Source organism: Tachypleus tridentatus, chromosome 13, assembly GCF_004210375.1.
Source record: "Tachypleus tridentatus isolate NWPU-2018 chromosome 13, ASM421037v1, whole genome shotgun sequence".
NCBI lineage: Eukaryota > Metazoa > Arthropoda > Merostomata > Xiphosura > Limulidae > Tachypleus > Tachypleus tridentatus.
The window spans coordinates 248,791,498-248,815,559 of NC_134837.1; the positions used below are offsets into that span (position 1 = coordinate 248,791,498).

The window sequence follows — 24,062 nt, forward strand, 5'->3', positions numbered from 1 at the left end:
ATAACAGCACACTGAGTATTTTCACTATCTTTATATAAGACTCCCAAACAAGGTATGTTTTAACAAAACCTGTTACCTACAGGATATTATACATCTGGTTAGTACCACAGTGATTATTGTAGTAACACTGAACTTGGTTTATTTCCAAAATACAAGACCAACAATAACTGTTAGTGTTTCATCTGTTACACATGGGTTATTTGCATCATTTCGAACCTAACCTTTGACTACTAACAACTAATGTTATTTAAGGAACATATTTTGTTTTCTAATTCACTGGATATAAAACCAAAAACTTCTAGTTACAAAACACTCACTTTATAAGGTGATAATGGAAAAGTTAACTAATTCTAAACCAACATTTTGAAACTTTTATTCTTAAATATATATATACATACACATGATTCTTTGTTTGGGTCTCAAAACATTGAAACATGTACTAATTTGAACACTATAAACATCTTATACATTTGTTTACTTCTCACATTTTAAATAAGTTAAAAAATGAGATTTTTCCTTCAAACAAAATGATTATTTATCTACAATTTATGAATTCCCACACATCTTGTTTTTGTACTTCTAAACATTCATGTAAAAAATGTCTATTTTATAGTATGAAGATACTTTCTTTTGATAAATTTGCATCAACAGAGAACTTAAAAGATAGAAATCTGACCCAGAAATCAATTTATATGTACACACTAGGACACTTGTTACATAAAAATAGCTGTACATATATGTCTTTCTGAAAGTAAAAGTCAGATATTTTCTAAACATCACGTAAGAACAATAGTGAAGCTTAAAGAACTTCATGTTCTGAAGTGTAGTCGTGGTTTCCTACAGCAATGTCAACACCCAAGATGGCTTACACATCAAGTAGGCTCAGGAGAACTCGCTACTTCCTACATATTAAAATAAACAATATCAAACTTTAGTCCAGATGTATATTCCTAAAAATGTATTAAAACTATACCAAGATCAGATGAATTCAGTCATTTCACCGAGATAAAATTTCTATTAACAATTGTAGATTTCACACAAAATTAAATCCAGAAGAAAATGAAACTAATATTAAGTCTGATATTAATTATTTGTTTGTATTAAGCTGACAAATGAACACTTTAAAGTGTCTTATGTCAGTCATATATGCATGTGTCCATAGCAGTCTAAGCACCAACTGTGCCATGTACATTATTTTGGTTGCAATAGTATGTGTAAAAAAAACAGATTACAATTATTAACAAACATTGTATTGGATTATACAATACTAGAAATGCCTGCCTAATGAAAACAGTTTTCATAGTACTTGCATTATAAACAAACACAGAACTCCCTACCTAGAGAATTCTCCTGTTTGTGCTTAATGTAGCATTTGTAAACACCACAGAGTGTATCAGTTGTGTTTTGTTAGCATACATATGAAAGGAAAAAGCACCACATGACTCATGTAATATTTTAGTGTGTGAGCAAACAGCACAAACTGGTTCATTAAATTAAGTGGTCTGTAAAAGTGGGTACTGAGTAAACAGACACAGCATCAACTCCTTCACCAGATCAAGGGGTTTGTAAAGTTGCTACTGAGTAAATAGACACAGCACAAACTGGTTCACCAGAATAAGGGGTCTGTAAAAGTAGGTACTAAGTAAACAGACACAGCACAAACTGGTTCACCAGAATAGGGGTCTGTAAAAGTAGGTACTGTGTCAACAGAAACAGCACAATCTGGTTACCATACCAAGGGGTCTGTAAAAGTAGGTTCTGTGTAAACAGACAAATCACCAACTGGTTCACCATACCAAGGGGTCTGTAAAAGTTGATATTGAGTAAATAGATACGACACCAACTAGTTCACTAGATCAAAAGGTCTGTAAAAGTAGGTACTGTGTCAACAGATTCAGCACCAATTGGTTCACCAGATCAAGAGGTCTGTAAAAGTCGGTACTCATTAAATATGATTAATGTCCATCTTGTATACAATTTTTCATTTCCACCATCTCTCAGCAACTAAACATGTCTACCAAGGTGCTACTATATTTTCTTTATTTGCACTGTTGTTAATAATATTTTTATTCATAATTAATGCTAGGTTTCACATCACACATAAAGCCATCTGACTGGGCACCAGAACTGGAAATTCTATTATTACTCAGCATACTGGAAGACATTAAACAGCAAAAATTACATGCACACTGATTTTAAAATTGTAAAAAAATCTAAACAATCAAACCTTACTTTTTTCACAGAAGTAAATCTTGCTGCCAAACTGTTTGATGTCTTCAGTTCAGATCCACTTAAAGTAAGTGGGTTCCCAGCTTTCTTCATGGTTGAGGTTTGTTCCAATGATGATGATGACAAAGCTACTGGTACTTTCTTTGAACTTGATGAATCCTTATCTGGCCTAACCCTCGTTTTGAAAGAAGAAGAAGATGTTGGAGGACATGTTTGCTTTGGTGGAGCTTGAGAAGTTGATGTACCTGTTGACGTAGTTGTTAGCGTTCTAGAAGATTCTGTCAGTACGCCACTGAAGTTATTAGTTAAAGATGATGTCACTGATGGAGCTGGACTTGAGTCAAGGTGACTATCCTACAGTTTTAACATACTTTAATTAATATGCTTTTCTATCCACACATAATAGCTTTCTTTACAGTCAAACTCAGTTGACTCAAGGAAACACATTTTTGTTCTTTGATTTACTAAGTATTATTTCTTCACACTATACCTAGGTGTTTAGCAACCTTTGTATATAAATAGACATTTCTGGTATCTAAATTAATATATTGGTTTCTATTAGATTATACCCTTTTCAATCACCAAGGGCCTAGATTTAAAGCATGTTCTAGTTCCTCATAATTATCAAACAATATAATAGAAGAATAATCAGGAGACATCAAAAACAATGATTAATGTATAGATAACTTAATTATCACTAAAAATATTGGATATCGTAAAATGTTTAACTATGGTGGAACGAAGTCTACAACATAACCATCAAACAAGTGTTTCATTATATATATCTAATTATTAGACTCTCAACTGTATTGCTTTCATTGTCTGATCAAATCTTTGCTTCGAAGTTTTGAATAAGAGTAACTATTGTCTATTTCACACGACACGACAAGAAAATACAACATTTCTACTTCATAGATTATATTTGTTAGTTTACTTCTCGTGAAGATACGTATTACAAATAGCCATCTCTTTGTGGCCATGTCTTTCTCGTATGTTCCCTTCATAGATTCATCAATACTCTTCATACATAATAATTTCTGATCCCCACTATAGATATGTTCCATATAACTAATTTTATAGCTTTGGGTCAACACAAACGTTAAAACTAACTCTTTACATCTTTTAAGTGAAGGTTTCGTTTATTTCGAAGCCAATCATTATCGAAATGAAATGTTTCAGGTTTGTACTCGGCTCTTATTTTGATCACAATGTATCTTTTGAAGTTGAGTAAATAATGTTAACCTAATTCTAAAGGCCAGTCCAGATTTTTCCATTTTAGAATCATTATACAATTTCTCAGTTGAGTTTACTGACAATTAGTTGTTCATTGCTGAGTATTGAGTTTACTGACAATTAGTTGTTCATTGCTGAGTAATACTTGCGCCTTCTATGTATTGAGAAAAGAAATATATTAAATGAAAATTTTACATAGTTGTTGTAGGCTTAATTTCATAATTACTGTTCTGGTGGTAGAAGAAAAATTAAAATATTCATTTGAAGACGGACGTATTAGAAACAATTAAGTGTTTCTCTATTGGAAGAAATATGTTTCTATATATTTTTATATACCATGAACAGTCAGAACGTAAACCACTATGCCACCACTTCATCTGAACAGTCATATGGCAAAATATTACATGTAGTGGAGGATGTAAACAAGATACAACGACAAAGTCATTACATGCTCTGCCCTTATCGTTCTAATACAAAAAACAACATTAAACGACATTTCGATTCCATGCTCGTGATATCCATAAAATCACTTGAATGTTGCGGTTCCCATATCTCCAATAAAGCTACCTTTCGTTCACACACCAAGTCTGTACATGGTGATGGGTACAGGTAGTGACTTTGTTATCAGTAATTCAGTAGAAAGGCACTTTTACAACGACATTTGAGTGTCCACAACGGTCACAACGATTTCATTTGTGCACACTGCAATTATTCAAGCAGTCACAAGAGCAACTTGAAACGTCACAACCTGAAGCTTCATGGTATTCAAAACAAAGTAATAAAAAGAAAGGAGAAGAAGATGGGAACATCATCCACTTCACTCTTCATCAATCACAGAAAGATAGGCAATGTCCAGAAGATAGAAATTCACAATTTAAACTGTCAATAAACTTTACACTAAATAAAGAATGGAAGTAGCCATAATCAAAACTGGAATATATACTGCCAACACAGAAGCTATTCAAACTATGCAATTATTCATGTGGTCACAACTTGAAACTACATAACACTTAAAACAAAGAAGAAGACGGGAACATCATTCACTTCAACTCTACTTCAGTCACCGAAAGATGAGCAATGTCCAGAAGATGATAGAAATTCACAAATTACAGTTCCAGCAAATTCGTCGAGACCTTCACCCTCAAACAACAATGGAAGTACCCAGATTTAAAACTGGAACCTACACAATCAACATAGAAACAATGAATTTCAGCAACATCCTTTTATCTACTAAAATACAAACTATCTTCTGCTACCAACCTTGCGTACCGAATAAAACGAATGAACTATATCCACAACCTGACTCGATAAAACCAGTGAACTCCAAGAATGTAATAATTTCTTCAGAAGTTTCCGAGAGTAAAAACTTTAGTTTCAACAGTAATTACAATACATTCCAAGTAACTTCTCGTAAAAAAGAACATAATTAGTGAAACAACTGAACGTTGATCAGTCTCTTTACTATCTGAAGTCTTAACAGATGATCCACAACTTTCTGATATATTTGTAAGTGAGAGCAAACATCATGTAGTTTATTTGCTATTCAGACATAAACACAACGAATGTCAGCACTTTATCACAGTTTTTTGCCCAAGACAGGAATGGCATTACGTCCATTGTGTCTTGTGGTGTTATCAGATTCGATGTGTATGATGAAGACAATGATAAAAATCATCTTACTGAAGGTCACGTGCCCTCGTGTCTTTAAACATTAGTAATGATTCATACAAATTAGAGATTAGTAAGCTTGACTGTATTACTGACGATTTACACAGTACACTTATATATATAGATAGCAAGACATCAGTCCTGAATCTTTTGTGGTTATCTTTGGGTTCTTCTAATCTGTTTTTCGATAATTCTCCTGTTATTCCTGGTCAAGAGAGAGATAATTTGGTGAATACTATTTCTTCTTGTGCAGTTACAAATTCTAAAGCCCCTCGAAGAAACCCATTTCCAAGTGGTCCTAGAATACATAGATTGGCAGCTGGTTCTGCCACTACTGGGTTGTTTTCTGAAATACAGAATGACTTCTTTCCCTGAAGATGAGAAGAGGATTCAAAAGAAGCTTGATGCCCATATTTTGACTGGGTTTATAACTGGGTTTATGTATATGAAGACTTGCAGATGATGCGATTTCTAAAAGTTAGACGTAAGAACGAACAGGTGTGTGTACTTATTTTGTTAACCAAGTGTTTCTATTATTCGGTGTAGTAATAAAAACAAGACTCCTTTTTCTACAGAGTCCATACCTGTAGTATTGACAGATGTTGTGTGGGATAATGGAGTCGAGGGTGAAGTTATCAACTTCCCTAGTTCCCCTGTCCCTTTGGGTGGTGATGACTAGCTACCTTCCCTCTAGTCTTAATTAGGGACGGCTAGCACAGATAGCCCTCGAGTAGCTTTATGCGAAATTCTTCCAAAAACCAAACCAAACCTTACTAAATCAACCAGGCATTCAGCATTATCGAACCCGCTGCCTTATCCTACAAAGCAAAGAGACTTTAATAGCTTTGCTTTTTCTCAGGTAAGTTAATAGAGCAATAGATAGGCTTCAAACAAACAAATTTGTTTAGAGAAGACGGTCAGCTGTCCATGGACATTGCTGACATCCACGACAGGGGTTTTGCCTACTCTAGCCAAATGTATTCGGACATATGGATTTAATATGACCTTGAACAGTCCTCGATTTTTCAATATTTAAGGATCTGATAAAACCCATTACCTTCGGTGAATGTTGGGTAGCTATCCAGTCCATATCACTTGATAAGTGTCTGGGAGCCGGATGGTTTCCTAATGAAATTCTATTCTCACGTGTGGCACATTAGTAATTAGAATTCCTTTTGTTACTTTAATGACTGTGACACTGACGTCCATACTGCCTGTTACACATGATGTGTTATTCACATTAATTTTTAAGGATCCCACCCACTCAGCAATTGTTTGTTCGTGATGTCCCATATCACTCGTTCATGTAGATGCAAAAATTGTGTCTAATGTTCGGTGTACACGTTTCTGTACTGTTATGCCTTATCTTGTTCTTAGCTCTCGAATGTGTTTAGTACGGAGTAGAAGTGTTCAACAAAATTGCCGGGATATTTCTCTTTGTGATAAAACCAAAGATATACGAATATCTATGAATGTGATATGTTTCGGAGAGGTATGGGTTTTAATGAATTTATACTTAACGGATCAGGATGTCCGTCAGGGATTTCCACTGTCACCTTCCTTGTGATAAAGTATCTGTTTTCTAGTTTGTATTGCATTGTTACAGGGACGTCCACTGTCGCCTTTCTTGTGATAGAGTAGCTGCTTTCTAGTTTGCACCACATTGTTACAGGTATGTCGACTATCACCTTCCTTGTGATAAAGTATCTGTTTTCTAGTTTGTATCACATTGTTTCGGTGTGTTGTATTTCATTGCCTCTCACAGTACTGTCAATATCTACAACCTTAAAGTGGTAGCTACTCTAGTACTGTCAATACCACAACTTTATAATGTATGTGATGCGACATACTGTCCTTCTCTGTACAGAAATATAGATATAATAACCGTTAAACCGTTAACACGAATATAATACATGTAATGTGGCGTGACATATGGTCCTTCTCCAAACATACATATAGGCACACTAACCATTTACTTGAATATCATTGCGGTACGTATATGTGATGTGGAGTGACAGATGGTCACTTCTCTATATACACAGACACATACCTGTAATAACTTAACATTACGATTATATACACAAATACAATCAACACATATCCACACAGGAATTATTATAAAGCTAATGGTTACGTATATAAGAAAACAAAACTAAGAATTCACATCAGTAAATCATTAATTTACAAAATGTTTTAAAAGACCGGATAATGTTGGTAAACTTTTCATTAAAATTATGTGAAATGTTTGTTGTTTGACTTATTTTTCATGTATATTCAGAAGAATGAAATACTATAGTAAATAGAGTAACACTACTTCCTATGTACGATGTTTGATTTTATTTTTAAGCAGTCATTTATATTTAAATGACTGATTACAACTTTCTTATATCACCAGTAATAAACCTGTAGTTATATGATGTAGGTTAGGAATGCGAACGATTAAAAATTCAGATGTTACGAGATGTACAAAGTAATACAACTGGGATATATTTATATACGATATCCTCTTTATACCTTAAACATGTATGGCATTTATCTTGTTACGTCAAATATTTAATGATTTAATCTGAAGCCTAGTTTCTAAATAAAGTAACGTGTTACACAAAAAAAAACTTACAACGTTAAGTTTGTAGCACTAAAAATCGAGTTTCTTTGCGTGGTGTAGATCCGATCTTAACAACAATGTAAGATGGAAATAAAGTAGGTAGTTGCTTGATCACTGAAAATTATGAACAGTTTATGTAACTTATCTACTATTTAACAACGTAAATTTATTTCTAACGACCCGCCCCATTTGAAATATGAAGGTTTATAATACTGAAACCAGAGGTGCGCTACCCGGGTTGGGAACACAAGTATCCCATTGGTTAACTTTAAACAAAGATACTTAACCCGTTTATTTTTTGTCAACACTGAATTTTATATATCTTAATTATTTTGTTAATGTAATTACTTTTATGAGCTTACTAGACCTGCATATGGTTTCTAATTTGAATGATATAGTCTCTCGGAGGTGGACGCCCGACAGTGATGAGCTCGGTTAAGAAAGAACTTTGAATCACTTCAAGAAAGACAACCTTTCTGCAAAGAAACAAGTTTGTTTTTTCAGGGTATGTAAACAGAATAAGAACAGACTGCAGCTACAGACTTAATCTATTCATTATTGACCAACCCCTCAGAACGTGCATGAAGTATTTGATTTATTACATTATTTTATGAAGTCATTCTCCACACAATAAACTAATGTTGTAATCAATTTGGTGTAACCAGATTGAAGACGAATTAATCCTAGGTCAGCTTTATTATACACAATTCTTAAAGATCCACCCACATACGATACATTCATTTTTAAATGGTAAGTGTTGTAATAATAATTACAAACACGATCGTCTAATTCTTAAAGAAACATCCTTCAAATAAAAACATTTTACAACAGCTACTATTACCATTTATTGATAAGCAGAGCACAAAAGTTTCGACCTTCCTTGGTAATCATCAAGTTAACCTTAAGTATTAATACCATCCCTTTGGAAATTCTCGATTTCACTTACTTTCAAGAAATAACAAAATATGGGAAAAGTAATATTGTACAAATAAAAATAGTGTTGTTCATGTATTGTTCATGTACAGAGTAACTGAAAGTTAAGACATGGAAATATTATTGTTGAAGTTCAACCCACAGACAGGTGACCTCAGAAGCTGAACAAAGTAATGTGTTCTCCTTCGTGAATTGTAAGAAATTATTATTCACACAAAGATACATTGTGGGAAAATGAAGTAAACAGTGCAAATAGAAAACGGCATAAACTCATGAACAAATAATCCGAAGTGTAGTAAAGGAACGTTTAAGAAACATATGGATGAATAAAGTTACATGGTTCGAAATCTCCCTTGAAAGATACAAAGACAATATTGCCGTCTGAAATTGTTGTCGGTTCAACAAATGTCCAATCGGTAGCTTTAGGTTTAACAAGCAAGACATTTATTAAACTAATTACACAATATAGTAGGAACATCAAAACTAGTATTTGTTTCGAAATAACCTTTACGATTTCTTAATTTTATATATATATTACCACATTACAAGAACAGATAATGAACAAAGTTTTAAAACGTACATTAACGTTTCATTTAACTTCTATTTAATGTATTTTGTATTTTTATTACTCAGAGGTTAGGTTTGAAAACTCACGTTGTTGTTCGCTGTTACAAGTTATCTGGTCTCCTAAGCCAGCCACATTTTTTAAGGAGATTTTGTTCTGTAGTAAATACAGCCACATCTTATTATCCATATGAAAACAATACACTCGTTGAAACAGTTAAAATGTAGTTAAATTCCGTTGCTGTGAATGTTAAACATAACAAATAGTATTTTATGTTCGGTATAAGTTCATGCTATGTTTATATATGTTAAGCCTATATTAGGCTTAAGAATTATAGGAAGTATTTGTGTTGTATTCATGTTTTGAAGCAGCCGGCGAGATCATAAACTGTAGGATGTAGCTTTAGAAAGATTTAATTGGAGGTGGATTTAAGGTCATTTCTTTCGTACGCATTAGAAAACCCTTTATCTTTACTAACTAACGATTGTTGTTCTAACCAAACGTTAAATACCACTAATCCTGTAGACATTTCCAAGGAGGATGAAAGTCCTTGCTACTGCAGTAATATATATGTTGGATTACTAGAACGATTCAGTCACATTTGAATTTTGATTAGTAGCTCATGGATCTAAAGGAAAGTCATTTAATACAGTTACGGTTTAACTACAATAGTCAAGTGTGAAGAGGTACAATGAATGTTTGTGAAGTTGCAGGTAAGTGATTTCAGGTTAATAAATGCAACGGAATATAAAGCTTACTTTATTAATTTTGAAAAAACGATAAACAAAAATGTAACAATGTAAACAATCTAATAAAATTCATTAAACAGGAACCAGACCAACACGTGCAGGGAATTTCATTCTGTCTTACTGCAAGTACATGACGCACAACTGCAGGCTTCTCCTTCTAGAAGGAGAAAAAAGATTACATGTAAAATACAAATTGAAATTTAAACAAGGGACAAAAACCTTTAGTAACAAATTAAAGAATTAAACACTATGAACGAACTAGTAAGATTCTACTTACCTGTACACTTACATGGACCCGCAGTTTCTGCTTTTTTGCTGCACCTGGTGCACTTACAACCGTCTTCTTTACCACATGTGCACTTCTCGATACACGTGCATGAAGGATCTTGAAAGAAATGTGGCACAAATTGATTAGGTGTTATGATAGATTGAAGTTGACATTAACAGTTAATTATGTCAGGAACGTTACTTTGTGGTTCACGATAAGTCAAAGAATGAACACAGTTCAATCTTTGTAATGCACAGAACATTAACTCTCATAATGAAGTGTATATCATGTAGTTTTGTTACGACACTTAAATACAACTCATTAAGATAAGAAATATTCTTTTAATAGGAGGTGAAGACGTTTTAGTGGGGTTACAACTGCAAACGAACTGTTAAAATTGCTAATGAAAAGTTTCCATTATTTTTAAATTAAGATGTTAGACAACAGGTTTAACCTTCATGTTCTAAAACACATCATTTAGATAAAGGAGACAAATTTAGCATTAAACCTCCAAAATCAGTTTATTTCAGTGGTAAATTAGGAAGTCAGTGGGAGTGGAGAAACCCGGCAAAAGTGAGAGGATTATTATTGTTCAAACATAAGCTATCTGAATAACTATGGGTAAATAACAGTTACATTTGGTTAAAGGCACATGAAATATGGTAATTTTATGTGTATAGTTGGATTTACTAAAATCAACTGACATATTTTTCACCTATGTAAACAACTTCAAACTGAGTGTCATTTGTGTCAAATTTAGTATCACATAAAAACTACCTCGATATTAAGATTACCTGTTGCAGCCCCAGGTACTTTGGGCTGGTGATGTTATCAAATATTATCTAAACTATCTAGTTTCATGGATTGTAGTTTCATATAAAAAGTTATTACAGTCAGGGGTAACTAATGAGCATTTAACAAGTTATGAATTCAAGCTACTTTATTAACACTAGGTTTAAGTACGAAATGGTATCAAAGGCCATTTAAGCAGTATCGTTAAACAGTTAAGAAGCTACATATGAATATTTAGATCTATACAATTCAAAGATATTCCTGGTAGTTATTTCTAGAGGGAGTAGGAAACACAAATTGGCGAAATAACAATGGTGTAAGTTTGCATTTAACACTTGTGACCATTTAAGTCATTTACTTGAATGAACGTTTTAAAGACACCTTAGTTTATTTTTATCCAAAGAACTCGTGCAACCGAAGAAACCAATGAGTTTATAATCCAACGGTCCTTTAACTGTAGATTTATTCATTAAATATTGAGATCAAGTGCTATTCATTGTCACGGAACATATTCTTAACAAGTGCGTCGTAATTGTTGGAAGTTCTTCCCATTTTATTCACAACCTATTCCTTTTGTTTCAGATTTTGATTCCTCAGAGGGATTCAGCTTGAACATCTTCAAATAGATAACTAACGTTGATTGGAGCAAACGTGCATGCAAACGGTTTTAGAGAGAAAGTTAAAGCCGTTCGCTGTCGTCCAATACAGGCTGCCCTCAATCGACCTCATGTTTGAAGAGTGATAGGAGATGTGAAAATCATAGACAGAGGCTGTTAGCAACAAGAGTTTAGTGACGGCCTCAATCTTTATATTGAAGTGTGACACTGATATTGTTATTTGACAAATACTTCTCTGATTTTTAAGTCTAATCATGTGGTCCATGGTGGAGCACTCTTGTTGGAACTCAGTGGGTGAGGAGGTAGATTGATTCGAGGAACCACTAAAGACGAACAATAACCCCCCTATAAAGGTTTCAGAGACAATTCGTCAAAGTAACTGGACGTTTGGATTCAAGTAACTGGATTCAAGGAATCATGGTTTCCTTCCCAGTCTTCGAGGGAGGTAGGACAATAGCCTGGCGATATGCATAACATTCTACTGCCAGATCAAGTTAAAAACAATCAGAAGAATACCAAGAGAAGTAGGAGATAAATGGTGCAGCATGTTAGTGTATATCAAGTCCAAACGATATACTGCCAGTTTGAGTTCCACCAGTGCAAGAGGGACGATTGTAGTCAAAGACAATCAGCTCGATAGGAAAGAGGTGATCGCTCTTCCCGATTCTTGATGGCCAAGAAGGTGAAAGAAGCAGGAGTGCTAGATATCCAGCAAAAGCTTTCACCTAGAGTATTGGCGATGCTCCGGGTAACAGCTACTCAGTTAGAGAGCAAGATCGAGAGGGATATTGTTCAATAATCTACTGATTGTCTCTTGACACTGGAACTGGTGGTATAAGATATGCCAGTTATGAACTGAATCCAATACTCTTTCTAGCATTGACTTCTTACCCACTGGGTAAGTGCACGGGCCTACTGGAAAGCGATATGGTTCGAGAGTAGGATATCTATGGAAAATATCTCAGGCTCGTTTTTTTGAGCCATTCGTGTCACGCGATAGCCAGGATTCCACCACGGAAGAGAATATAGTGAAAATGTGTCTAGGTTTTAGGAATAAATTTAGCAGCTGCTTGTATAATACAGCCATTTACTGCTGCCACACATTCGTCAATTGATGGCCTACAGACGATGGCAGCATCGATCAAGTTGTGAGAGCAGTGCAAGAAGGCATGATCCAGCTTCCACTTGGGCACGCAGGGCATCGACCAGTTATTCTCTCAAAATTATAGGTAAATAGTTTCTGCTTCCTTGGTTATTGTAAACACTCAACGAGAAGTGAGAAAGTAATGAATGGAAGCAAATTGAAAGATCTATAGTAGTAAAGGACTGATTAGGTGCAGGAAAATAAAATTAGGATTGAAAGAGAAAGGTTGCAGTCAGAGAGCACTCTTATTAATATCAGTACTTCCCCAGAGCCGATGCTGTCCATTACAGTCTGGGATTAAAAGGGAGACAGGAGCTCTTCAATGATAGCATAAAGGTATGATTGATCCTAGGTCTCTTCAGGCGACAGGTAGAGAGAACATAGTGATGTTATGAACTAAGGAAACATTGTTCAATACATAGTGCCATCCCTCCATGCATTCGTACATCACACAGGCTGTTTTTTATCTAAAGAAAATTGCCGAAAGGTGACTAACGGCGGCAGGATTAAGAAATGTTTCCTGTAAGGAGACAAACAGGATGGTAGGAAGCACTTAGTGTTTTGATGTAATTCAGATTAGAACGTAAAGATACAGTTCCATTGTATCAAGGTGGCCATTTTTAATGACGGGTAGGCGAATTAGGTGGAGAACCCTTCTGTTTATGACCACGTTTGTTTCCTTACTATCCTTATTCGAGGGAGGTATGTAGACCTCTATGGATCCTGCCCTGGATCGACTAGGTTTTTCTGTTGGAAGGAGATTTTAATGATTCATGACGTGAGCGAATGATTACTTTATATCTTAAGGGGAAGATGCATCCTAGGGAATACCTGTACCCAGAACTAAAAGATGTGGATCTTGGGGTTTGGAATGCATGTTAAGGGTGTTGAAGTTAATTCAACTTTTAACCATAGAGGTCAAGAGGTTATTTTTTTTTGTTCAGAACGATTCTTTTGGAGACAGATCTGTCTGCACTCCCACTATAGTTGTGGAACGAAGTGCAGCAGCATACGTCCGAGAGGAGGTGATGGACAGGAAATTTTGAGCCTCAGGATAAGTAATGTTAGGAATCGTTTTAAACGTTGCATCTATTCTAACCATTTAAAGCAACAACGAAAGTAAGACGAGTGAGAACCATTGCAACTGAGGCAATGAGGATCCGTTTCATGCTCATAGGCATCACGAGTCCTGGCAACACAACGAGCCCATGTTAGGGAACATTCACGACACGACGTCTTTGAATGACTGAACCTTAAACACTGGAAACATTTGAGGGTTTGGAATGTATGGCCGTACTTCACAATTAAGATAGCCTGCCTTTATGGCGCCAGGTGAACGTGGTGATGTAAATATCAGTAAGAGAATATTGGTGAGCATCATAATTCCATCTTTGCGAGTGGAGATTCACCTCACTACTGAAACTCCTCGAGTGGAGAAACCAGCGAGAATCTGACTCTGGGATGTTCTTCAAACTCTTCTCAACTATAACTTCTCGTTATGAATTCAATGTACCACGAGGTGTAACCTCAATAGGTAAACCCTCAAATGCCTTTGAATGCAAAAGGAGTTCACTGTGTTGTGCATGTTTTCACTAATATGTCACTAGATCGAAGGCTTATTTTACTGACTTGAGAGCGAGCGTGTCTCTTCAGTCGTTTTGGATATAAAAGGGAGACTTACCTTAATAGTTTGTCTGAAAGAGAATGTAGGATAAGAAAATGAGGTACAACAGGTGGTACAGATGTTGAAGATTGCTGCTCAGAAACTTCAAGACGTGGTCGTTTACCTGTGTACTGTTTTCCACCACTTTCTTTAAAGATGGTATTTGGAAGATCTACGATAAAAAAAAAAATTTTGGTGCCCACTTACCCCACCCACTATGGAGCCCTACGAGAGGACACTACATGTTAAATAAGGTCATTTTAACAACGCCAGTTTCGTAAGCACTATATCCAAACACCAGCATCATATAAAGTGTCCATAACACCTGTCGAGGATATCCAACACTGGTACTAAGTTGACCGTAGCCTTAGTGGACCAGCCAATTGGCTTAAAGGGGGACCTGAGGTCGCCTGTCTACAGGAATTGAAAGCAAAAATGGTGGATGTTTACACCTCCAAAGCTTCGAACGTAGTTGTCACCACAATAACAAAAACGTTTGACGAATCATGTCGGTTTGATTTAAAGTGGACACCACGCTATTTGTCAATATTACTGATGTCACTCAAGCAATCGACTGGCAGTATAGAAGACTTGCCATCACTTTTCCTCTGGGAAGGAATATTGCATCATGACACGTATAATTGGCATCTCACCGGGTTGAAGCATCCACTGTAAGTGAAAAGAATTAAACCTACATTAAATCTGATTAATTTCTCTTGTGAAGGAGAAAGGATTGCATTCAAAATAATCCTCGTTCTCAGTTTGAGAGAATGAATGTTTGGTTCAAATAAACTGAATAAATTTGGAAGAGCAGGCATCTGTGTTAAAGCTGATGTTATGGATAGCACTGTTAACCAGAGGTTTAATAGTTACCAAAGAAGCAGTCTGTTTAGGTAGTTTTGTTTCTAAAGAACACATTAACTCGTGAACCTTGGGTTGCGACTCAGACTAGCTACATGTTTAGCAGTTTTTGTCCGAGAGACAATCATGTGAAATAAAGAACCAAGATAAACACTGCAAACACCTACATTTGTTTTCCTTGCAATAACGTTTTAATACATTTGGTTTTTTCTTATAAAATTCATTGTTGAAGGAGCTTTATTTTAGTAGCTTCGGACGTCAGGAAGATAATTTATAAATTAAAAAGAAAATAATTCAACGTGTGTAACATAAATACTGTAGTAAAAGACATTACGGAGCAAAAAACACTTCAAGAAAAGAAAGCTTTCCATATGGTAACATTCACCACTTCTGCAGCGGCCATTACTTCAACATGTACCGTACAAGTTATCTGCATTTTGTATAATACGTTTGACAATTTCCATGTTCCAGCACTATTGCTTTCTCTAGACATTAAGTAAAACTTTTGTGAAAAACAAGTCAGGTCTGTATGCGGATTAACATTTTACATTCGTTCTTTTTTGGAGGATATGCCTTTTGATCAAATATCGGAATACCCGAGAAAATTGTGTCAAATTAGTAAACTGACCGGACATCGGGACAGACCCTCAAACTGGGACGCATGGTTGGCTTATTTTAAAGAGTGTTCCTCTATTATTGTTGTTGCAATGATTGGTTGAAATTTTACATTGTTGTTACCGTTATTTAATAGTTTTAAATAGAGAGTTAGTTTATTTTAACATCGGTAGCAGTTAGTAACCGATAGCTCCGAGAATTGAAATTGGTTTGTTCTTGTCGAGTAGAATAAACATTTAGTGGACGTACACAAGGTAAGGGGGGTTTACCATTTTTAGAGGTAAAACTAGTCGCAACATTTAAAAAACAAAGAAATTAAAAACCCAACAGAACATTAAAAAGATTATAAACCATAAGTATTGTAATATGAATAACTTTTGCTAGTCAGGTAAATGATACAAATAACTGTCAGAATATCTGAGAAACCTTTCCTACCTTTACACTTGCAACTTCTTTCAGTTTCAAGTTTTTTGTTGCACGTGGTGCATTTACATCAGTCTTCCTTGCCACACGTGCACTCTTTGATACACGTGCAGATTTGATCTTCAAGGAAAAGAATGACAAGTGTGGCTTGAGAAGTGTACGAACGTTTCATTTCTTTTAGTTCTAGTACTAAAAGTAGGTCATTTAAATGAAACGTTTAATAGTAATACATATGTAAAAACAGGTGTTAATATGCAGTATATTAAATAGATATTATCCTGAACTCGCCAAATAATTATTACAGCCTTATATTCTGCACTTCTTACAAAAAATTAAGGTTTGAAATGCGTTTCATGTAATAAATAAAACATTAATAAATATTTTGGGAAGTTGAAAGTGTCGTTTAAAAGTTTTCTAATTATGTTTTAGTGTTCAGTCAAAACTAATTGTTAAGTGTAATTTAAGTTACAATAAAATATTATTGCTAGTGTTTCAAATAGATATATCAGGGCCACCCTCATTGTAAGTGACCGAGTTAACTGTGAAAAAGGGGTTATAGAAAACACTTAAAAAGCCTATTTATATCCAAACTTTCATATTAAAATTGATAACCGTTGCTATATAATAAATACCTTTAAATAAACTTCACCTATTTGTTAATTATTACATTACTCTTACCTCATATACTTAAAAACACTTCAAAAACTTATTATCTGAAGCAAACTGATATAAAAATCAACAACATTTATTAATCAAATCAAATTCCATATATACTTTCAGCTCTCACTACTTCTCTGTAATACTACTTAATACAACCTCATTACCAAATACTTTAGATGTACATCTACCATAACATAAAAGAAATAACAACCTACCTCCACATTTACACACTGCGTCTGTCATTATTAATAACTGTAAAATCTTACCACCTCCCTTTCTAACTATAATTCCCGTCTCAATTTGCTGTGGTTGAAGTTTTTATTTGAATCGTGTTAACGATTCGTGTGCAAAATGAACAACAACGTACCGTGTGTTATTTCTAGCCAATCATGATGAACAAACATGTCCTAATTACAATAAACAGTAACATGTCTAAATATTTCATATAACAGGTCTGAACTTGCAAAATAAAGTTTAAAAGTAGTTCACTGTAATGTCTACTATTGGTGATAAAAACACACGTAACTACACATTTTAGGCATATCGGTTTCTAATATTTTTCCAATTTCTGGTGTTTAAACCTAAATATAATACTAACACCTCATGTCAACCTCATCGGTGATAAGATTGTAGGCTCTAAACACTAAAAATCGGATTTCAATACAAACAAACCAAAAACACAATGTAATAACTAATACACAAAATTAACTTACTATGTAAGTGTCATGTGATGTTAATAAAGTGTTAAAAATCTCACGCAGATTTATAATTTAATTTATTAATGATAATTCACTTACCAAGATCCAATCAATTGATTACATAAGGATAGTCCATGATGTAAGAAAAGCTCTATTGTTAATGACATAAATATTTGATGCATAAAGCTGGTTTATATATAGTGTAACTGGTTTATTAAAATCATTCTTTGATTTTCTTTACTCATACCAGTTTGTTTCTTTGAATTTCGCACAAAGCTACTTGAGGGCTATTGCGCTAGTCGTCCAAATTTTGCAGTGTAACACAAGAGGAATGGCAGCTAGTCATCACCACCCACCGCTAACTCTTGGGCTACTCTCTTACCAACGTATAGTGGGATTGATCATCACATTATAACGTTCCCACAGCTGAAAGGGCGACCATGTTCGGTGCGGCCGGGATTCGAACCCGTGATCCACAGATTACGAGTTGAACCCATATGGCCATGCCGGATTATACTCAGACCACTAAATTTTTGTAATTTCAAGCTGTTGACTTTATCGGCTGTATTAAATATTGGTGGACGTGTCATTGAACACTTTAATATGAAAACGTCTCCTTAGCTGGATCACTCCCCACACACTTTCCAGTTTATCACAAAAAGTGCGAGATCTTAAAAACTAAAGTTTGGGGTTTGAGTCCTCTAGTGTCCAGATTTGTACTTATACAAACAGACCAACTGTTCTCATTTCTGTTTATAAAAGAGGACTGCCACTTCCTCTGGTTTTTATTAGAATCATTGGTTTAGGTGTTTCTCTTTATTTAAACATTTAGAACAAACCCTGGTCATGTTATGTCCGATAGTGGTACTTTGAAGAACAGAAAAGAAACGCAGGTAACGCCCAGTATTTGTGTCCACATATGGACGTAGTTTCACCAGATCACCCAATGTCGTTGATTTGGTCACATAAACAAAGACTGATGTAGTTAGGGACAATTTAGACAGTTTTGTGTCTTTTATGTTCTGTGTCTGTGACAAATAACACTACTTATACCATACTAATACCACACTAATAACATTACTAGTACCATACTAATACATGTTTTACATGATAATAGAACTGCTCAATCATTGTTGGTACAAGTTGGTATAGTTTTGTTTTTGTAAAAATTATAAAAATTATCTGCACCTAAACAAAAGTTATAGATGAATGTAAGTGATAATCCGTGCAAGGCTTTTACTTTCTTCTTGGATAATCGCTTGTGTATTACAGAAATCACATTGTCCAGTGTTCCCACTTTTCCTACTATGTTCTCTAAACCTAATCTGTCATTGAGCTGTTTAAAATGAAACAACATGACGAGCCCTAGAACACCTAACAGTAATCACTGAATAGATTCAGATAAACTTCACAAATATAAAATGTCATTTAGTTACACAATGTTTTAACAAACTGTATGGCTTTAAAATGTACTGCACTAAACAGCAGATTGTTGGACTAAGCACATGATTTAAGATGGTTTGGTGGACAGCGTAGTCTTCACAAGTCAAGATTCCAGTAACCACGAATGAACGTTCTGATGCTGCTAAGAAATCTAGAGGTGTCTTCTTCCTTGGATCAAAATATCATTTTTGTAATGGTTTCTGCTGGTTAGTCTTAAGAATACATTAAAGTATTATATTCTTAACATTACCAAAACTGGTGCCTGTAAGTAAAATATGAAAGCAAGATTTGAATGTATCAACCATGCAGTTAGGTCTTGAAACAATGCACATGTTTTACGACACGTGATTATGACACAATATTATTGAAAAATAATCAGAAGACATCAAGAACAATGATTAAAGTGCAGATAACTTAATTATCACTAAAAATATTTGATATTGTAAAATGTTTAACTGTGGTGGAACTACGTCTATAACATAACCATCAAACAGGTGTTTCACTGTATGGCATCTAATTATTAGACGCTTAACAGTATTGATTTCATTATCTGACCAAATATTTGCTTAGAAGTCTTGAATAAGATAAACTATTGTCCACTTTACAGGAAACTAGAAGAAAATACAACATATCTACTTTATAGATTACATTTCTAAGTTTATTTCTGGTGTAAATTTGTATTATAATTTGTAGCTTTATAATTTTTAATTTGATTAACCTGTAGTTCTATGAATATTGTATTTATTATAGACTTTAGAAAACCCTATTGGTGAAAGTCGGAAATATATTTGTGTAGCTATTCTTTTGTTAACTTTCCTATTCACTGATTCATCAATACTCTTCATAACTTGTATATCAAAGAGGGGGGACTGATCCCCACTATGAACAAGTTCTATATAACTCATTTTATAACTTTGGGTTAACACAAACGTTAAAACTAGCTTTTTACTTCCTCTAAGTGAATGTTTCGTTTCTTTCTGTAATTGGTCAAAGCCAATCATTATCGACGTGAGAGTTGTTTTTTATTTGTTCTTATTATGATAATAATATATTTTGTAAAGTTGAGTAGTAATACACATTATTCCCAAAGTGCAGTCCAGATTTTCCACTTCATAATCAGGATACAATTTCTCAGTAGAATTCACTGACAATAAACAGTCCATTGATGAGTGTAACTTGCACCTCTGATTGTTGAGAGTCTGGATCTAATATAATTTATTAGATAGTTTGTGATGAACTATTCCGTTTTTATAGCTTCAACATATTTTAGTGTTTGCAATAAATTTAATGTAAAGAAATGTAAAAAAAATGCTAAAAACAGTAAATAAATAAATTAGAAGAAATAAGAAAATGAATTTCTTAAATGAAAATCTTACGTTGTTATTGTAGGTTTGATTTCATAATTATAGTTTAGATGGTGTTTGTATGAAAGAAGATAAATAAAATATTTATCTAGTATATTTCAAGACGGGCTTATTAGAAACAATTCACTGTTTTTCTATAGGAATAAACTTTTTTGTTTGTATTTTTAGATACCATGAACAGTCAGAACGTAGAGCACCATACCACAGATTCATCAGTGAATTCACACATCTGAACAATGATATGGTAAAACTTACATGTGGTTGAGGATGTAAAAAAGATACAACCATGAAGTCACAATACGTGCATGTTCTGTCCTTATTGTTATGATAGAAAAACAACTTTAAACGATATTTCTCTTCCAAGCTCGTTACATCCACACAATTACTTGTATGTTCCATTGTATGTTCCATTACTATTAATTACTTCCTACCAACGTTTCACAAGCTTCTGAATGTCACTTCTATAAAATTCTTGAGGTTTGGAGGAAAAGAATGTAGAGGTGGTAGTTTGATATCATTATATGTTCCAATCTCTTTTCCATCAAGATAGCTCTGCAAACTTCGGAATACATGATAATCAGATGAGGCCAGGTCTGGAGAATAAAAAGGATGTGGAAGTTTTTCCTAGTCTAACTCTTCAATCTTTGCAGATGTGATTCTTCCTGTATGGGGCCGTGCATTACCCTGGTGTAACACAACATCTTAACCATTAATCAAAGCAGGCCTCTTTTCTTTCAGTGCAAAATGGAAGCGCTCTAAAAGTTGAGAATAGCAGTCTGGTGTAATTGTTACATTGAGTGGCAGCAACTCAAAGTTTATCACACCAACAATATCCCACCAAGTGCTTAACAAAACTTTTTTAGGGTGGAGGTCCATTTTGGGCTCTGCTATAGCCAGTTTACTTGCACTGAGCCATTGTGAGCAGCGCTTAACATTTTTATATAATATCTATTTTTCATCTTCAGTCACTAGTCTGTCCAAAAAAGGTGAGTTACGTTCACTAGAGTGCAGAGAAGTGCAAAGGTTCTCTTTTGCTATTAGGTTGGCTTCTGTCAAATCATTGAAACCTCAAAAAACCTTCAACTTTTTTTTTATTGAAAGACTTCGCACCATAAACACCTTGAATGTTTAATGTATTTTCTGCTGCACTATTGCTATTTTTTAACTCATAAAACATTATGTACCTAATGTGCTTCTTAGACACATCAATATTCATAAGGGTTCATTTGATTACTGATCTGAAAAAGTGAGGTTGGGTTACTTTGTTTTATTTGTCACACGTTTTTATACATGTCCCATTACATATTTTAGTTATTAAAGCCTTATACAAAGATACAAATGATGATGCACTTTCTGTATTAAATTTTCGGACAATATTTTTGGGATGACCTGACATATTAGCAAAGAAAGATAATAAACATTTTTCTTGACGTCTTCCAAAACTGTAAAATATGATACAATGTTGTTTTTTTTCTGTTTAATATGTAAATTAGTATGATGTTAACTTAATGAGAAACATTAACTGTGTAATTTACGTACAATAAACCTAATTAATTTTGTTATTCTTATTGTTTTATGCTAACCTTCACCATGTTAAGATATTATCTTTGTATAATAATATCTCCAAATCTTTTGCAATTCTTGACCAGAATACTGAAGAGCTATACTTAAATAGTACGAAAGTATTTTAATAAACCGAACGACACCAGAATTAAATTAGTTTTACCGTATTACTTTAGACACATGGCCAAGCGTGTTAAGGCGTGCTACTCGTAATCTGAGGGTCGTGGGTTCGCATCCCCGTCGCGCTAAACATGCTCGCCCTTTCAGCCGTTGGAGTGTTATAATGTGACGGTCAATCCTACTATTCGTTGGTAAAAAAGTAGCCCAAGAGTTAGCGGTAGGTGGTGATGACTAGCTGCCTTTCCTCTAGTCTTACACTGCTAAATTAGGGACGGCGAGCAAAGATAGCCCTTGAGTAGCTTTGTGCGAAATTAAAAAAACAAACAAATAAACAAAATTACTTTTAATATTATTGATGTCAGAACCAGACAGTTACTTTGTAAGGGGTTTAATACATACATGAATATTTCCAGATGATTTGATTTCGAAAGGTAAGATGTAAGAACCAAGAGGTGTGTGTGTACTTATTTTGTTAAGTTAGTGTTACTGCTAGTCGGTGTGGTTATAAAAACAAGTCTCCTTTTTCTGTGTGCGAGGAATTTGGTAAGTTGTTTTTTAATACTAAATTTATATTTTTTTCTGTGGCGGAAATTACTTTAATAGTGTTAACTCAGTAGACTTCAGAATGGTCGTTATGGCCACTACCACTCGCTCCTACACAACCCGGCAGCTTTCAGTCAGTTTTATTGTACCGCCGAACTCTTTAACAATGGCAGTCATTGATTCGGTATATGAATTATTGAGGTAAATAGGTATGGAATGTCTCCCACACTTTGGTAATGAACGTCAAATGGTGACGTTATATCATTTGGTATTGCACAAACTCTATGCAGTAGCGGTAACTTAATCTTCAGTAGTCCCTGTGGAACCGGTCAGACAGAATATAAAATAGACAACACTCCGATCCGCGTCTTTCAAACTCCCTCGCGATATAATAGCGTCAAAGCTATAAATATATGTTCGTATATTTAAAACAGAGCACGAATGTTACAAAACGAGAACTGGTGTTTTAACCACATGTATCAATATGAAGACATCCCGAATTTAATTTAAATCTAAAGATTTACATTTATGATCAACTAGCCAGGACCTTCTATATTTAACATCGCTTTGATTTTATTATAGCTTCTTCCACGTGAATTATAACATTTAATTTGTTTATTTAACCTTTGTGTTTGAAGAATTAAATATTTTTGTATTTATTTATTTATTTCTATAAAATAGTACAGATCTAATTCATTTTTATATATATTTTTATTTTTTAATTTTGTGTATCAACATATGTCAGTTTATTTTGGGCCTGGCATGGCCAAACGCGTAATATGGGCGTATAATGTGACGGTCAATCCCACTATTCGTTGGTAAAAGAGTAGCCCAAGAGTTGGCGGTGGGTGGTGATAACTAGCTGCCTTCCCTCTAGTCTTACACTGCTAAATTAGGGACGGCTAGCACAGATAGCCCTCGAGTAGCTTTGTGCGAAATTCCAGAACAAACAAACAGTTTATTTTTGGCATAAACTGCGCAGTTAATGTTACTTCTTCAATTTTTACAATGGTAGTTATAAAATTACTGTATATAATAACATACTTTTCCCAAAAAAATTGTACGTAATTGTGTTGCTACTTTGTAAAGATAAACATTAATCTAATTGTTACTTGTTAAACTTGCAGAACTATTATTTATTTATTATTTGTGTTCAAAGTAACTGCTTTTAAGTTTGATATAAAATAATATTATAGCTACGTTACATATATATTTTGTTGTTTTTAAAATATTCTATGGCACTTAAATTATTTTATATTCAATAAGTGTGCTCTTACGATATACATTGTAAATAAAGTTCATCTAA

The 24,062-nt window shown here is 34.2% G+C and overlaps 2 protein-coding genes across 2 annotated transcripts in view; both read right to left on the reverse strand.

The window, feature by feature from the left end:
• Nucleotides 1–406: 406 nt before the first annotated feature.
• Nucleotides 407–8,208, reverse strand: LOC143240643 (uncharacterized). Its single transcript, XM_076483401.1, has 3 exons — nt 8,103–8,208; nt 2,233–2,583; nt 407–902 (listed from the first exon to the last, which is right to left on the reverse strand). Exons 1-3 carry the CDS (start codon nt 8,106–8,108, stop codon nt 873–875), a joined length of 387 nt encoding a protein of 128 aa, XP_076339516.1. The 5' UTR covers nt 8,109–8,208; the 3' UTR covers nt 407–872.
• A 1,771-nt stretch (nt 8,209–9,979) lies between these two features.
• Nucleotides 9,980–24,062, reverse strand: part of LOC143237447 (uncharacterized) — a 184,049-nt gene continuing 169,966 nt past the window's right edge. The window contains exon 4 of the mRNA XM_076476703.1: nt 9,980–10,139. Coding sequence (XP_076332818.1) covers nt 10,090–10,139 — 50 coding nt within the window. The 3' untranslated portion in view covers nt 9,980–10,089. The remainder of the gene's footprint in view (nt 10,140–24,062) is intronic.